General features: G+C 41.4%; 1 protein-coding gene across 3 annotated transcripts in view; it reads right to left on the bottom strand.

Moving 5' to 3' along the window:
• Positions 1-17,332, bottom strand: part of MAP4K5 (mitogen-activated protein kinase kinase kinase kinase 5) — a 72,605-nt gene that overhangs the window by 29,971 nt on the left and 25,302 nt on the right. For all 3 annotated transcript variants that reach the window (XM_056346173.1, XM_056346174.1, XM_056346175.1), the window contains 6 exons: positions 5,723-5,813; positions 4,494-4,558; positions 3,304-3,359; positions 2,009-2,056; positions 1,875-1,917; positions 102-174 (listed from right to left, as the gene is read on the bottom strand). In XM_056346173.1, the coding sequence (XP_056202148.1) occupies positions 102-174; positions 1,875-1,917; positions 2,009-2,056; positions 3,304-3,359; positions 4,494-4,558; positions 5,723-5,813 (376 nt within the window). The remainder of the gene's footprint in view (positions 1-101; positions 175-1,874; positions 1,918-2,008; positions 2,057-3,303; positions 3,360-4,493; positions 4,559-5,722; positions 5,814-17,332) is intronic.

The following is a 17,332-nucleotide window of genomic DNA, read 5'->3' as shown; positions in this document are numbered from 1 at the left end:
AAAAAAATGTGTGTATACTTCAGCATGTGTATTTTAGAATTCTTGGCATAAATACAGACTTAGCTTCGCATACCATCATAGCAATCAAAGTAGTTTATTACCAGTAAGGGGTACCAATAAATGATTTCCTCTTCGCAATGGTGGCTGTTATTTTTGCTGCTACACCAAAGTCAGCTGGAAAATAAAATTATCATAGACTTGGAAATCTCATCCAAATTAAAAATTCATTAAGCATCAACAAAGATTAACAATGAGATCAGCTACTGTCTTCACTGACATGACTTCAAAATGAAAAGTTTAGTTTCTACATACAGCTCTTCATGATCCTGTTTCTCTCCCAACTTTTTTTCCATCTTGCAATACAGCAACCAAGCAACCTCACAAAATTTAGTGGACATTTAATTTAATATTCAAGAGGAAAAACAGCATCATGCTTTGGAAACTGTATTATTTCTGTGTTCCTTATGGAGGAACTGTGGGGAGCCATCTGTTCTCATTTCTGGCAACTGTCATGGGGACAATAATCCCCTGCTCTCAGAGCTTCAGATAATCAGGTGGTCTTGCAGAGCCAAAAATCATTTAAGTCCTTTTTATTTTCATTGCATTTGTAGTATGATAGCTGGAGGATAATTGTGGGCAAATCTAACTAGCTTAGCAGGCAAAAGGAAGGTATCAGTGTGTAACCCAAGTTTAATGCAGTTAGTGGAATCTCCTATCAGTTTCAAGGCTTTATTCTTTCTTTTTTTTTTTTCTTTTTTTTTTTTCTTTTTTTTTTTCCCTTTCTTCTTTTCTTCTCCTTTAAAAAGCCATACTTTCCTACACAGCACTCTTGGTTCACCACAGAAGGGTAAATGTTGAACCACACAGCTTTTCTGAAGAGCAGCAATGCAGCTAATGCACAAGTGCCCTGATTCCAACACTGGACACAGTAAGACAATGAGCATCATCCCAACCTTTCTCCCAGATGTCTGCTCCCTACTTCCTGCAGAGCCCTAACTACACACAGGCTTCTGTGAAGTGAGGCATCAGACAGTGTGATAGGGGGCTCGAAGGCAGCACACTCACATAACAAGAGATTCAGCCTGTTTATGCCGCCTAAATGCAAAATGTCACTGGAGGAAGCCAGTAATACAAATCTCTCTGAATTTTCATCTGCAGACCTCAGCACACTTGCAAAGGAGGAGAGTTTCCTCTTCTTCACCCAACGTCACACACTGGGCTAGAAACACAGGCAGGGTCAGACCCCACTTTTCCACAGGCTGCCAGACTCAGTAGACTCTGTCTCACACAGTGGATCCTTGGAGGCTCTGAGAGAGAACTGCCATTCTGGCTAGGAACAAAGATGTTGATACCCAGGTAACCCCAACCTGGCAAATTCCATGGAAACCTGGGAGGCTTCAAGGTTTGGTGGTTGAAAAAAGAAATTATCTGTAACTTCTTGATAGAATGCTAAACTTCTCATCTCATATGTACACGAGGATACATGCATTCGATCATCAACTATTGCCCCAAATAAGAAAAAGAACATCCTACAGTGCAGCACCAAAAGGTTCATGCCACTGAGAACAGCATCTAATAAACTTGACCGCAACAATACAGCAGATGTGCTGTATTATGCTTTATCATTTGTAGTAGCTCAGCCTTTGCTGGGCATATGAATGTTCAACACAAAAAAAATCCTTACAAAAGCTGAATATTCTTCTTGGGAGGCACGGTCTTGGTGTTCTGGTTATTTTTTTTGTCTTAATGAAATGATAAAAGTAAAAGGCAACTGGCTAAATCAAAGTATCCCTGCTGGTACTGTACCTTTTGATTGATTAAATTAAAATGTTCCCATTTGCTCATTGTCTTATTATTAAATTCAGGCAACTTACCTAATTTGACATCTCCATGGTCTGTCAGTAGAATATTTGCACCCTAAGTCACAATAAATAGAAAGTTAAAAATCTTCAGGAATAATTTTCTGCACTAGAAAGTTTAAGATAAGTTTCTCAGAGTTCCAAGTTACCTTTATATCTCTATGCATTTTGCCCTTCACATGCAAATATGCAAGACCCTGGAAATAAGAGAGACACAACGTGTCATTTTTCTCTTTGTTAACACACTACACTACAAAGCCAATTCCATTTCATAAATTTAAATTACTCAATGTATTTTATTTGAAAGTGGAGAAATTTGAGATTCACGGAGAAGAGGTACACTGAATTCTGTTCCTCATCTCTCCCAGCTCCAGCCAACACACATGAAGACTCACTTAAACCAATCATGGTGTAACATTTTACATAGATCTACGAGTATTTTCAAAACAAACCTCAAGATACATCACCTTTTCCCTTTACTAAAATTAACTATATTTTTGAAGTCCTGAAGGTTTCAACAAGCAGGTGTTTAGCCTTTAAGCTGTCCTTCCAGCAATACAAGTTTCTGCAGCAGAGATCAGGAACAGAACTGCCAAGCAGATTAGTTCACTGGTTTACACCCCTGCTTCTGGCAGTGACCAGTTCAGCCACAGCTTCAGGGAAAGGTGCTCATCCCCACGATTCTCTCACATAATCATGGATACACAGAGCAGGGAAAGAAAAGTTCCTTTAAGAAACAAGCTGCCTGCATCATCTTATCTTGTATTTCTACAGTTATTAGCAATCAAAAAATCAAAGAGAATTTTAGTCATCTGGTTGCAGTGTTTTTCCTCTACAAACTATTATAATTTACTGTCACAGATCAAGCAGGCAGTTTAAAATATGCCTTTTCCCACCCACCGCACCCCCCTCTCTCTCCATTCCTTAGCTACTTACCCTTGCTTACTAGGTATTATCTGTTTTCTGCAAAGAGATTAAAAAATTCATCCTAAACAACAGCTGCACTGAACTGTGTTAGAACAATGGATGAAAAGAGCCCAGACAACACTGTGGTCACAACCTGCACAGATCTTTCTTCCACTGCTTCCCTGAAACCAACAGGCTCACTGAAGAAAAAGGAGCAGGACTGAGGTTCAGTATTTTGGTCTTGCAGCGGGATCCACAGAGACATCTACTCTTGCGTACATTCCTTTGTAAATGACAGCACAGAAGCAGCACTGTTCTGACAATGATTTTAAGCTAACATTTGAACTACATTACTGGCATTTCTTGCTGATTTTTATTTACAATATGGAAACTAAGATTAACTGTGGTTAATTGGTTTTAGCTAGATTCCCAATGCTTCAAATGTGATAGTACTGTAGAGCTTTTTTAAATCATCTTTGGTATCTACTTTCTATACATGGAGCAAAGACTTTATCGTATACCTGAACTAGTACAGTACCTGTAAAGTTTCTCTGCACACATATGCAATTTGTAACTCTGAGAGAGGTCCTGTTACTGAAAACAAAGATTTAAAAAAGTGTAAGTCCACAAAACACAACACATAAATAACACTGTGAAGCAGCCAAAAAGCGGCATCTCCATCAACTGTATTTTACATTGAGCTGAAAAGAAGGTTTTGTTTGCTTGTTTTACAGAAAGGCTTTCTGTAAAAAAACCCCAAACAAACCAACAGCACAGTAACAGAAGACAATACCCACAGAGAGAAGAAAATCTGTTTCCACAGAAATCCAATTATCATCTTACAAGTGACTTTGCAGTAATGTAATATGCTGTATTCTGAGGAAGGTAAAAAACAACAGTGACTTCTGCTAATTTTTGATATTAGAAATGGCAATGTTCTATACTAGGGGCTTATGGGACTTGGAATTGTTTTAAAGCTATTTGTACTAACTGGCTGAAAAATAAAGCAGAAAGAGCTCTGGTATTCAAAAACTCCACGTTACCATTTAAAGGCAGAGCAAGTCCCCAGAACTGCTTTTCCAACAAATCCTTCAACATAATCAACAACTCTAGGTGAAACTTCAGAGGGGAAAATAATAATAATAGAGCAGTATGCTATTGCACAGGAACAGGAATAGAAGTAATTTTTACCCTTTAAATATCAAATTTGAGTATTTCCCGGTGAAAACTGCCTCCTCACACCATGCATAGTCTCAATATCCAATTAGTGTGATTTCTGGTTGTGAACTTTTTTCCACCCCTTCAGAAAGCAGATAACCTGCTTCTGCACATGCCGTTGAGAGGCACTGGCTGAGAGAAGCGAAGATGCAGGTGAGCTCCCAGTGTACAGCAACTGCAGTTACTGAAGAGCTCTCCACTGCAGTAACTCAAGCTCTTTGGGTCAGTCCTCTAAGCACTGTGGAGAACAACAGTGTGATGATTACAAAAATAAAGCATGTTCCGCACTAGACTGCCAGGGTATTAGCCCAAAATGACCGTCACCATATTTGAAATGTGCTCTCAACAAAACTTGTCAACTGTTACTAAAAAAACACTGTTTGTGCCCTAAGAAAAAAACATGTGCAGTGCATGGCCAGTACCAACCCCATTAGTTTGCTTATTATTTATTTTTCTTCTTTGCAGAAAGCTTCCAAAAGGTACAAACGTTAAAAGAAAGTTTCACAGTACCATGGTATATATCTTGGAGGGATCCCCCACCGCAGTATTCCATGCATATCCACAGCTTCTCACGGCTATCAAAAGAAAGTTAAAACACAGGCATCAGAAGCTGATTGATCTGTATACAGAACAGAGTTAATAATGATTATTTAACTTAATTCCTATTGGTCTTGATCACTCTTTGTTAAAAATACACATTCTGATACACAACTAGCAGTTATACATTTTACACGTTATTAATGACCTCAATATAATTTCTCACTTATCAAAATGAAAATTTTACACCAGAGTCACTGAGAAGTCTTTAAACATTATCAAACCTAAAAGGCGTTACTTGTAACTGACCTCCTAACTGCAACAGATCACATGCTGAAGAAACACCCGATGTTCATCTGCTATCAGCAAGATTACACTAGACAACACACTAAACCCACAGTTCTGATCTTACATTGAAATTACCTAATTATATCTAAAAACCTCTTCATGGCCTCCAAAAGGGGCACTGGGGATTTAGAAATTTAGCCATTTTGTTCCAGCTAAAGTCCATTTGGGTTGTATAGATTATTTAAAAAATGCAGATCTCCAAGAAATCTCAAGATGAAGCCTTGTAGAAAAAGACCAAGCAGGAGAAGTAGTGATATATATCCCCACAGAACCAACTGATAAATGGCAAAGTTCTACAAAAACGGACAATATTCCCCAACTTTCTGTATAACATTTAACGTGTGCACTTGAAGATGCAGCCAGCTGGCATCACCTTGTTTCTGCCTCTCAGTACATTGCATCTGTTACACCAGAACTATGAAAAATGTTATTACCAGCAGCCCATTTAGTGTTTGCTCCTACAACTTGCTGGCTATACTTCCACAGCACACATGACTACCATTAAATAAAAAAAATCTAAAAGCAATTATGCTCTAGATAAATAACAAGATAGTTTTATATTACATCTGATAAAATTTTAAAATTCTGATCAGCAAGTGAGTAGGATTGGATATGTTGCAAGAGTCTCTAGGGGAAAAGTTTCTCTTCCTAGTGATAAAAATATTCCAGTCTTTTGGCCAGCAGAGAAAACAAAGTATTAGTCACTTTTTTTAAAAAAAAGAAAAAAGCTAACTGGGAACCAAAGGGACTTCAACCTAAAGAAGAACATTGAGAAAGGATGTAAGTACTTAACTAGACTGAGCATCGTTTTAGGAAAGAACCAGCAGAAATGCAGGTACAAAAATGGGGTTTACCTGAGATAGCTCCCAAAATAGGCGACTATGTTGCAGTGTTTGCATTCTTTAACCATATATATTTCTTGCTGTATCAATGAAAAGTCATCTCCTGAAAAACAGGAAGCAGCCACAGTTACATCACACACAACTGAACACTCAAAAAGCTCTGAAGGTAGTCAAACAACTTGTAAAAACAAGACATTGGCCTGGAGAGTTGCTAAGCCCTTCATGAGGGTTTTCTAGCACGCCAGCTGGTTCTGCAACCGTTACCTACATACACCATCATTTCAGTTTGCATTCTTTATTATATCTGTTGCACGAGGCACAAATATTTCTTGAAGACCAACAGAGAAGGGCTGGCCCGGTGGCCTGAACATGATCCATCAGTTAAGACAGCTCAGCAAACACCGGGACTGCTCTGAAGAAGCAGCAAAGCAATCCCACAGAGGGACAGAGCACATGAGAATGTGCAGGAGCAGTTTTCTGTATAGCAGCACCTGTAGAGCCATCAGACAGCCCCAGCTGGAGCTAAGCTGGCTTTACTGGGACACAGCGCTCACAGCACACGGGTTCTAGCAACAGAAAAATTGCTGCAAGCTGATTCCAGAGTCCCCTCCCTGAAACCAGAAGAGATCATATACCATAGGCTCTTTATTAAAAGTGTTTCATTTCAAAACAACTCTGATCGAGCATATGGCCTGTACGCCCACACAGCCACTGCTGACTCAGAAGAGAAGCACAGTCTTCAACACGGACTGCCCTGTCATGAGTGCATTTTTGGACAAGGACAGCTACATAAGCACATCTGCATATCCTAAATATCCTTTGCCCAAAAAAAAAAAAAAAAAAAAAATCTATTGCAAAATATATTATGACCAGAGCAAGTGCCTGGCATGTTTCCACCACTTTAATCTAAAAGGGTAAAAGCTGTCATAAATTAAAAAAAAAAAAAATTTCTAGATGCAGTGAAGCAAACTAAAATATCTGAGAGCTAGGAAAAACACTGGTATACTTTTATTAAATCCATTGACAGAATTTTAAACAGAGGATCAGCTGGCTCTGGAGGATCAGCCTGAACACCAGCAGTGACAAGTCAAGTAACACATTTTAATAAATAAATAAATAAATAAATATTTGTGTGTGTGTGTGAGATCACAAAGCAGACACACGACTAGGATGACCCAGCAGGCTGATCTTTGCAATGCTGCTCTTCAGAGGGAGGCTGCCATGCTCCAGTGATGTTATTACCTTTATTTTTCCTTTGGCATGAACAAAACCATAACAGCTCATAAGACATGGAAGACTAGAATTTAGAAAAAGGTTTCAGGTTTTAGATAAAATGCTGCTCCAGACAACGCGGTAGCTACTGTGTTCTTTCAAGGAAAAGATTGCTTTGTATGTTTACTTTTGTTTAAAGTTTCACTAGTAAAAGTTATCTCCTACTTTCAAAATCGGGAATGTACAACCCAGAAAACATGTACTGCTCCCCTTGATTTATAAGATTTTTGACAAGTCCAAGAGGTCTCAAGCACAGCCGTAAATTCTCATTGGATTCTTCACATGTTTATTTAACAAGTGACAGCTATTATTCTTATTTAAATAACTAATAACTCTTATTTAAATAGCTAATATTCTTAATAACCTCCTTAAAACCAGATAGTTTTATTCGCTGTGCTTTGAAGCCACTTCCCCAAGCAACGGTGTGACTGGTGGCCACAGGTCCCACTGCAGCCAGTACCGGGGTACAGCCCCCCGGCATATACGATCCCTTTGGAAACCCCGCTCTCCATTCACACACCGGTACATGGTAGATGTTTACAGATACAGCAAAAGAAATGCCAATTTGATATAACGATTTCCAAATTATGACAACCTTCATGTCTCAATGATTACCTGACTTTTACTTAAGAAAATAACTAAATACTAATAACTAAAATACAAAGGTATGAACATATCCCTGACTGATCAGTAAATCCTGAAGGGCGTCTTGAAGTTGAATTGTACAGAGAAACACCTCAATCAGGGCAGGAAAACTTTAGTAGAAAAGTTTCAAATGTCAAGAACTTTTTTAAGCCTAAGTAGTATTTTTTTTTAATAATGAAAAAAAGAAAAGGCAACATTATTTCCATAAATTTAGCACAGATTTCACACTGTGCTTGCTTTATGGATTACCCTTCAGCTACAACTTTGCTTGAGTTCACATACCCTGCCTATAAATAATTACTATGAACAAAGGATTTTTGAGTTTGAATCAGATGGATTCATTCCTCCCATTTCTCTGACAAACTTCCTATGGGAAATTGTTGAATGCTCACAGATAACTAACTGGAGCATTTTAAAGTTGCAGAAGTTTTTCAAGGAAGTTAACTAAGCAAGTTTGAAGGCAAAAGCCTCCCACCCCAAAGAAGATAGTGTCTTTCTCAAACACTACTAGCTGTCCAGGATTTCAGAGTATCTAATGCCAAACAGTCTGCCCTCTTCTTTAACTGCCACCTTCAAATCAAATAATCTTTGATACATCGGAACAGCATTTCAAGAACAACTGAATACCGTCACGTGAAAATTGTGACCAAGAAGCATCCCTGTAGCAGCAAAAAATTGCACACAGCAGCTCGAATTGCCTGTTGATAGCATGTTGATTGGGCTGCCTAGTGTCAAGCAACAGCACTGTCAGTTCTAGGAACCGTGACTAACAGGGAAAAATTGAAGGAAATATGGTGATTTGGGCTAGAAAAAAGACTGACAGTAGAAAAGATAACCTTCATGCACATAAAAGATATCAGAAGGGATAATCCATTCTCCAGTTTTAAGATAGGACAATTAGCAATGGACTTAAATTGCCTTAACCTACATTCTCTGTACAGATGAAAAGCTTTTCCCACTGGAGTAACATCACAGTACTGAACTCGAAGGGTTGGGAAGCTATGAAATTTCCCACCAGTGAAAAAACATGAAGAAAGCACTGAACAAGCACCCATCAGGAGTGAATTAAGCTATCCTGCCTGTAGTAGAGGGAGCCAGAAAAGATGACCTCTTGATCTGCAATTAAAAACCGAAGAATCTATGCAAGAAATGGGGTTACCTACAGAAAAATAAGAGGAAAGGGGGGTGCAGGCTGAATACAGATAGGGAGCTGATCAAAAAGTAGCAAACAGATGGAAAGATGAGAAGTATCCATGAGAAAAGCTTGGCTAAAATATGTACAAAATGATTCTGAAAGATCAGACACAGAGATAGGAGAGAAGATGTATAGTCGTTCAAAGACAACAAGAATGAATTCAAAACAAAGGAATTCAGAGTTTCCAGGCAGCTGGAGTATTAATCTTGGCAAGAGACACTGGAATAGGGCAAAAATTAAATATGCTTGGATAGCATAAAAAAAAAAAAAAAAAAAAAAAGACAGTAAGACAAAGAATTTGTAAAAAATACTTCATCGAGAGGGAGACAGCAAGATATAAAAGGAATTAGATCAAAGGTGACAATATAGTCATACAAAGAGATTTTCATCTGTTTTAGTCATCAGAGACTGCTTGATGCTAAATAACACGGAATTGGAAAAATGTACTTTTTGTCTACTCACATGTTTGCAATTATGGGTTATGTGGCATGCTGAGCAAAAAACATTGTTTAGGGAGCTGCCGTAAATCACACCAGCAGCGCAGTGAGTCACTGCAGCTTGCTACTATTATGTAATTTTACCTCTGCAGTGAGACACATCGGACAATAGAGCATCACAATGGAATATTCTCCGCCGATCACAGCCCACAGCTGAGGCTGCGCTGCTTGGCACAACCAGCTGCTTGTTCTCCAACACAGCTGGCAGGGAGGAGGCTGCTGGAAATTGCAGCCCTAACACCAAGTGATGCGACTGGATCAGATTTCAGATGCTAAGCAAGGTAAGGCCTGGTAAATTAATGATAAATCTGTATTTAAAAGGGAGACCGTTGAGAAAACACATTAACAGTAGTGAATTATTCTACTTTGCAGACACCATTTCTCACCTACATGGAACTGGCATGCATTGATGTCTTGCCAAGTTGTTCTAGATGGAGAGCATGTGTATTCTGGTTCCACATGCACCCTTCTCTGCAGCATGGGAAGGCTCTGATGGCTCTACTGCCTATTACAGAGTGCTGTTAGATCTTCTCAGCATGCCTCACCTTTATGGTTTTTAAGCAAGCTTATTCCTCGTCATATTTTCATGTCCTCCACTGCCTGGTTTGAGTGGTCCCATCCTACAAAAAGACCCAGGGCCACCAGCCGCAACTCTTCCTGGGTCAGCTGTGAAACTTTGTTCAAAAGCCTCCTCAGGGGAGAAATTAATAGTTGCTGTTTTAAATGGGTTTATTTTCATTTCTTCAGTGCTACATCACAGGGCTGATACTGTGCAGGAACAGAGGGAGGGGTGGGCGGGCAGGCAGTGTCCTGGGCTTGCACGCAGCTGGGAGGAGAAAACTGACAGCATTCAGACATGCACGGTGTCTTGGCACAGAAGCACTTCCTAAGAGGCCAGATCTTCAAGGTGCCAGCCAGCCTGCCAGCACTGCTGCCCCAAGTGAGTACCCTCTACCATGCAGTCCTCACGGGCCCCAGCACGCTGAGCAGACACATCAGGCTGCCTGGCAGGAGGCGCGACGTGTGCTCCAAAGCCTGTCCTCCAAGCCTCTCTGGGGAGCTTCAATGTAAACACTTTGCAGACTGGGGATTTTTAACACTATAATTAACATCTGTTATTTAGATGTGAGATGCTGTTCAGCAAAGGGAACAGGTGGACACTGCTGTACAGGATGCTGAAGGATGAAGAGCAGGGTCACACCACTGCTGACAAGCCTACACGCTCACTGCATTCATACAACTTGCCTGAGAGCCACCCGCCTGAGTTAGCAGAAGCACCTATTGCCTCTGCTGGGACCGCTCCTTAAATGTTTTTTATTTCAACAACCTGAGTTCCCGAATGAGGAGAAAGCCCCAAGGGAGTGACACCTTTGCAGAAACTATTGGCCCCAGTATACAAACTCCACAGTCGAGCAATACCCACGGGTCATCAGCTCCTCTGCCTTGAATTCCAGACATCCCCATGCTCACCAGTTCGCAACCACTCACTCCAAGCCACTTTCCTAACCCTCATGAGCGTTCAGTCTCTGCTGATGAAAGGGGTGGCTCTCCCAAAACGCAGGCTTTTGCTAAGACTGGAGTTTTGCTGCCGGTCTTTCCCCATTAACCTCACGAAGTTTAACTCCTGAGATTTTCCAGCCTCCATTTAGATAGCCTGACACTCACTACGACTGACAGAATGCAAGGCATTACTGTGGCATCCTTATCCTGTAGCTTTGACACAAAACTCCCGCTTTCTTCACCACCCTGCAGACCTCTTTACTAACTGTTTTGAGAACTGGGAACAATCCTTTTCTAAAGTTTCGCGTCTTTAAGAAGAGGAACAATTTAAACTGCACTCAAGCATCCAAGCTGTTTTATCCATACCTCTCTTTTCTCAGGATTCAAGGAAACCTGCAGTCTGACAGAAAGAATTTAAATTCCCCAAACTTGAAGCTCAGAAACTTGATTCCAGGCAGGAAACAGCTATTTGGAAACAATGATGTTTCCACCAGCAAATTTTACTGCCAACTGCTAACCACTGATGCTACTGATTATCTCTCCACCGATATAAAATATTACTGATGGCAATGCGCTGCCACAGCAGCATGAGCTCTACAGTAAGTAGCACACAAGTGTTTGGAGTGACTGGTCTAACAGCAGAAGCAATTTCCCTGTGTACGTTCTCTTCTGTCCTGTTTGGATCCTATTTATAAGCAGCCATGTCAACATATAATCTATATGCCTATCCCTTAACACTTCCATCTCCTTTCCTCCTTGCCTTACCTACTCACTCTTGTACATCTCAGCCTTTCACAATCCCATCTTTACTCTCCCTTCCCACCACTGCTATCTCACTACTGCTGGTTTTCTTTGTGTATTTTGTCAGATGATGTGTCCTCCTAATTCACCCTTTTGCAACCTGCCTTCACCCCAACTGCCACACTCTGCATGACCTTCCAACTAAACTGTGATCTTTCAGCTTCTTCCCTACTCCTTCCCCTACCACAACCCCTTCTGCTGACCTTCTTCATCCAAGAAACTCTTAGTTGTAAGTGAAAGGTTACACTACATGGAAACATGAGCTCACCTGCTCTGGATATGTACATTTCTGAAGGAAGAATAGCAGATTGTAAATGCACTGTAAGTATGCAAAGTAAAATTAGACCAGAATTTGCAAAGTTAAATATAATTAAAATGCTGGGCACTCTACATTAGCAGACCATGCTGTCTCTGTTTTGCTCTGTGTACGCTCCCAAAGGCAGGCTGAGCAGCTGTGCAAGTCTGCGGCAGTACCACTCCGGACGTGGCACAGCACAAGCAGGCTATGTCCAGGCTTTAATGGCTCTGGCACACTTGGGAACTCAGGCGTTCAGCCCTGGGTAATTCCTAGACAGATGCAGTGGCAGTGTGATGAGCTGCACACCCACCTCTCCCAAGAAAACTGTGTCAGTGTCCCCTGGGCTTATGGTGATGCCAGCCCGATGCCACAGGAGGTGACAGCCAGCAAAGGAGCACAGGCATCAGAAGCAAGGACTTCAGGTAGTGCTTGACCAGCTGCTGCTCCGCGTGTAAAACCCCTGTTTATTTAAACTGTCATGCACAAAGGACACAATCCCAAGCCCAACCAGGTTACACACCACAAGGCAGTGAAGGTGTAAGCAGTACTGAGAAGTTATTTCCATATTTCTTCAACCCCAGATGCTGCCAACACCAGTTCAATCCCTGCAGGCTTAGTTTAAATAAGCCTCAGGCTTGTTCGTCTGCATAGCTCATATCATCTCTAGGGTATTTATGAAACAGAGAATAAGGCTGCAGTGCCGCAGTGCCCTTCTTCAGTCCCCAAAGTGCCCTGGAGTACAGTGCAGCTCTGCTGTGCTGCAGCCGTGGTCCAGAAGGGGCAGTCCCTCATTGCAGGTTGACCCAGCCCCGCGGCTGTGTTCCTATGTGGAATATGAATCTCTGCATCTGAGCCATGAGATAGAAAACAAGTTTAACAAAAAACAGACCTGCCTTTGAATGTACCGAGCACAATCCTGCACACCTTTGCATGACTATTTGCCTTCGTACAAAACCCCTAGAATAGTTCCACCTCCAGTTTAAGATTCAACCTGAAACAGGTCACTGGATACTTCTGCCCTTTACAGGAATCTCACACAGAAAACGCAAACATTGGACGCAAAATGCAAACGCAAAAATGAGATTCTTCTGTAACCTTGCAAAAAGCACAGAGCACAACAAATCACTGCCAGCCCTCTGAGTATCGAAGGTTTCTGAGGGCACCATTGATCCTTACAGTAGCATTAAAAATGGACATTAGTACATTTTAAAATATTTTGTTACATTTTCCCAGGGAGAAAGTTCTGTGGCAGAAAACTACGCTGGCAAATAGTTACCTCTTTGTATTGACTCCCCTCTCAATTCATCTGCTAAACCCATAGAAGGAAGTGGCTTTAGTGTTTCAGATGGTTTTGGCTTCTACGCTGCTGAGTACAGTTGGATTAGTTTCTGAAATAGAATTGGCTCTCAAATTATTTGAAGCATTTGTACTCAGTGAATGCTGGGAAATGTCATTAGCGTGCCATAATACTTTTGCCTAATGCTCTCCAAAGTCTATGCCAAAAAAAGGGAAAAACACTGTCTATTTTGATTCTAGCAGCACTGCTTAAGTAACTGTGGTAGCAGATCTAGTGTACTGCCCAAAAATTCAAATAAATTACTGACAGTTACCTTCTATGTAGAGAGTTTATTTCCTTTGTCTGGAGAAGAGACTACGGAAGGTAACAGCAGAGTAAATAAAATACGTATTCCTGTTGGGGTCTCAGCTGTAACCTGGAGCCTCTTTGCCCACCAACCTACTCACTACCTGCAGTAGATGAGGCAGTAACACAAATCACAATCCATTCCCACCCGCCATGTCAGCAGTTCTGCTAGGTCTCCCCAAACACTGCTGTCTTACTGCGTGCAGTTCCTTGCAGCATTAATTCAACACATTCCTCACCTTCTCTGGGGAGTTCTTTGCTTCAGCGTCTTTTGTCTTCTGCTCCCAACTCCCTCATCTATGTATTAACCAAGTGTTGAGTTTTGAGCTCTTATTTTTCTATCTGCTAATTAATTTCCATCTACGAGCCACCACCTCCTCCTCTCCAGAAGATGCTGCATATAATTCACAAGCCTATTTCCCTGGCAATTAACTTAGAAAATGTATTACCAGTCTTTTTCTTAGTTGTGCCCTACGGCCTGACAGGAGCTCGGGCTGGTGCTCAGAAGGACTGCTCTTCCCAAGGGACCTCCTCCACAGCTAGCTGAAATAGCTTCTGACACTAGCATGGCCCAGGAATTGGTGGTGCTCTGCAAGTAAAGTCTTACAAAGCTATTAAAAACTCTTAGAAGTCAGTCAGAATGTTGAAGTGGGGAGCAGCTGACTTTTTTTTTCCTCCTTAAAATCTGGAAGATTTTCATCAGCCATGTCTTCTTGCAAAGACATTAAGCTGCTGCACAGTCCAGCTACCCTGCAGAGGCAGTAAACACCCCAGAGAAAGAAAAATAAATAAGTAAACAAATGCTGTGAACCCTCCTTAAAAACAAAGCAAACCCCCAGCAAGATCTCTGCCAGGAGGCTGTGGGTGTACATGCTATTGATGGAGATCAGGTTGGGAACATTTAAAAGATGTATTTTAAAAAAAGTCCAACACCACACAAACAAAATCCCAAACAAACTAGAAGAAATTGCTTGCCTGTGGCAAGTCAGATCAACAAGATAATGAAACATAAGATATAGTCATCAGTGCTAATTAAAATGGGGTTCTCTGTAGTGGCAACTTTGGGCCAGAGCCTTGCATTTTTCACCGTAGTGCTTAAGCAGCACCAAGCAAAGGCAGGGGCTGCTCGGCCTCCGACTATTCCTGCTCTACCCTCAGCTCTAATGGTAGAGGATTCTGCCTCTGCTTCAGTTTTCAGAGTGTTTCTTCAAATTCACAATAAAACCAGACCTACTTCATTTCAATCAGGTGCAGCAAGAATGCTCAAGGAAGTCACTCACTCCATTAGCAACAGGTTAATATTGTCCTTTTTCTGTCATTGAGGCACTGATGTCCCACATCATAGACCTGCTGGGAGATAAAGCCAGTGGTGGTTCGCTCTCCCAAACCATTGCCCCAAACACTGGCCACAGCATTTCACACACTGCCCGACACGGGCTGAGGGATCCCTGATGTGGTTTCCACTGCATTTAACATCACCTAATTGTCTTATCACTGCGATCCATGTACATAAAAGCAGCCATGGTTTGCTAAGGAAAGGTTAGTAGTCACAGTCACCCAAAGGCAGCAGTTTTACCTTCCCCTCTGAGCCCTTCCACCCTGCTTCTTCCTTCAGCCTTCAAAAACGTCTCTTTGGCTGCACAGCTAAGTCAATCGTAGAACCAGCCAGAATTAAAAATTAACCCTGCACTGAGTGAGGTACGGGGCCCTTCAGCCCTGCATCCCATCTCCAACAAAGGCAGCCATGGAAGTATTTAAAAACAAACCACACAGGGATGCTACCCCCAAACACCCTCCCCGCCTCCAGAGACTTCTGGCTCAGAAAAAGCTCTCAGTCATAGATGGGATCTTTGTATTTCATAGTCTTTCACGTGTTTTTCTCTCATGCAGATTTGTACAGTTGCTCTTTGCACCTATATGAACACAGCTTAATAAAATGAGGAGCTTCACAGATCTTGCAGAGAAAATGACATTTCCTTGTCGGTTGGAGCCTGCCATCCACTGGCAGCACCCAGTGCCTCTAAATCTGCTGCCAGCTCAGTCCCATCACCTGCTTTCACCCAAATACACACCCTGCTACAAGGAACACAGTAGCATGGGGCTGGGATGAAGCATGCAGGGTCAAGAGAACTATCCTGCCCGTTGCTGTGTGATGCCCTTCAGTTCATAAAAACAATCCCCAAACAAGAGGAAAACCCACACTGTGCACCACATCAAATAAACACAGGGCAACAGGCATTTCTGCTCCAAAGAGGTTACCCCCTAACGAGATCAAATAGCTCAGGACCGCTAAAGGAGTCCAAAGGGCTTGTAGAGGTCATGCTGGTGGGAATTAAGGCCGTACCGAGGTTTTGCTCACCAACCACCACTCTCTAGGTCATATGATAATTCTGATGCAAGTAAGCAGGTTCTGAAATTTATTTATGAAATAGGGACTGATCCACAGCCACTGACATCCGAACTGTGTTGTGCACATGAAGCTGATCTGCAGAAGACCTTGCTGACTCTAGAAGATGAGAGCTGCAGCAAAAGCAATGGTTCCAGCAGCACAGCCAGCCTGCTCTTTGCTTGCTTACCTGCACAGGTACACTTCAGTGAAAACTTCAAGAAGGAAGGAAAAGAAAAGCTACAGAATCAAGAACTTTTTATTTGTTCACTGGAATTTCTCAAATTTTTCAAACTGAAAAAAATGTTCAGATTTCAGGAACTTTCAACTGTTAAAAAACCCCAATAAATCACTTTGAAATGAACAGTTAGGTTCATGGGAAATCTTGCATCAAGCAGTCCACAGGATAACATACTTAGATGTGGGAAACCCCAAACTGATTTTTTCGTGATTACTTTACAAAAAAGACTAGCCATCACCCTGAACACCAAGCAAAACAGTCACTCTTCATGTGCTGTCTAAATCGATTCACATTTAATTTATACTAAAAGCAAAATGTATATGAAAAGTTTCTGCAGAAATCCTTAAAACTGCTTCAGAATGCCTTACAGGTCAGTAGGAAAACCAACATCCCATAAGGAGGGAGGCGCAACTGCTGGTCTTCATTGTAAATAAGACAAAGATGGGTCTGAACTCTTCTATATTCTCTAACCCTGTGACAGGTGGGGGCTCCTGCTGCCTTCCTCTCCCACTTTATAACCAACACTTCAGTCTCCCTGCTAACCTAGCTCGAGAGGAAGAAAACAAGGGGTGGGATAAAACCACCAAAGCACTCTAATTTAGAAGTGTTCCCAGCCCTTTTCCCCCACACCCCGTATTTATTTTGGTAAAAACTACTTTGGTGAATTAACACAAATCCATGTATAGTTGCTTGACCATTTCAAAATGGCTGAAATAGAGGAAAAAAAAAAAAAAAAAAAATATTGAGAGATTCCATGCAAGACTGTTACCTTAACAAACATTAAGGATTTCTTGGAAAGACAAAAAATCCCAGCTGTAAAGACATAATCACTTTTCCCTTAAAGTTTTCATCTGGGATTTCACAACCAAGAAATATAGGGTGAGGAACATGACATTAAGCATCGATCCTCCTGTCAAAGGTTTGAAAATTATTCAAGGCTAACAGATAAGCTGGAAAAAATTAGCTGGCCTAGAAGTCAGCTGGACGATGCTAAACTTTTATGAAAAATGAACATACTGCTATTTAGAAACAGTCTTCTCTCAACCTTTATTCATATGGCTAAAATAAAATTTTTTAAACATTTAGTTTCTAAGACTGGCTCTAATCACTACCTATATCACTGGTCACAGAGTTCTCTGGGAAGG

Source organism: Falco biarmicus, chromosome 7 (assembly GCF_023638135.1).
Source record: "Falco biarmicus isolate bFalBia1 chromosome 7, bFalBia1.pri, whole genome shotgun sequence".
Lineage (NCBI taxonomy): Eukaryota > Metazoa > Chordata > Aves > Falconiformes > Falconidae > Falco > Falco biarmicus.
Note: the sequence above shows the minus strand (reverse complement) of the source record. Positions and strands in the feature narration are given on the sequence as shown.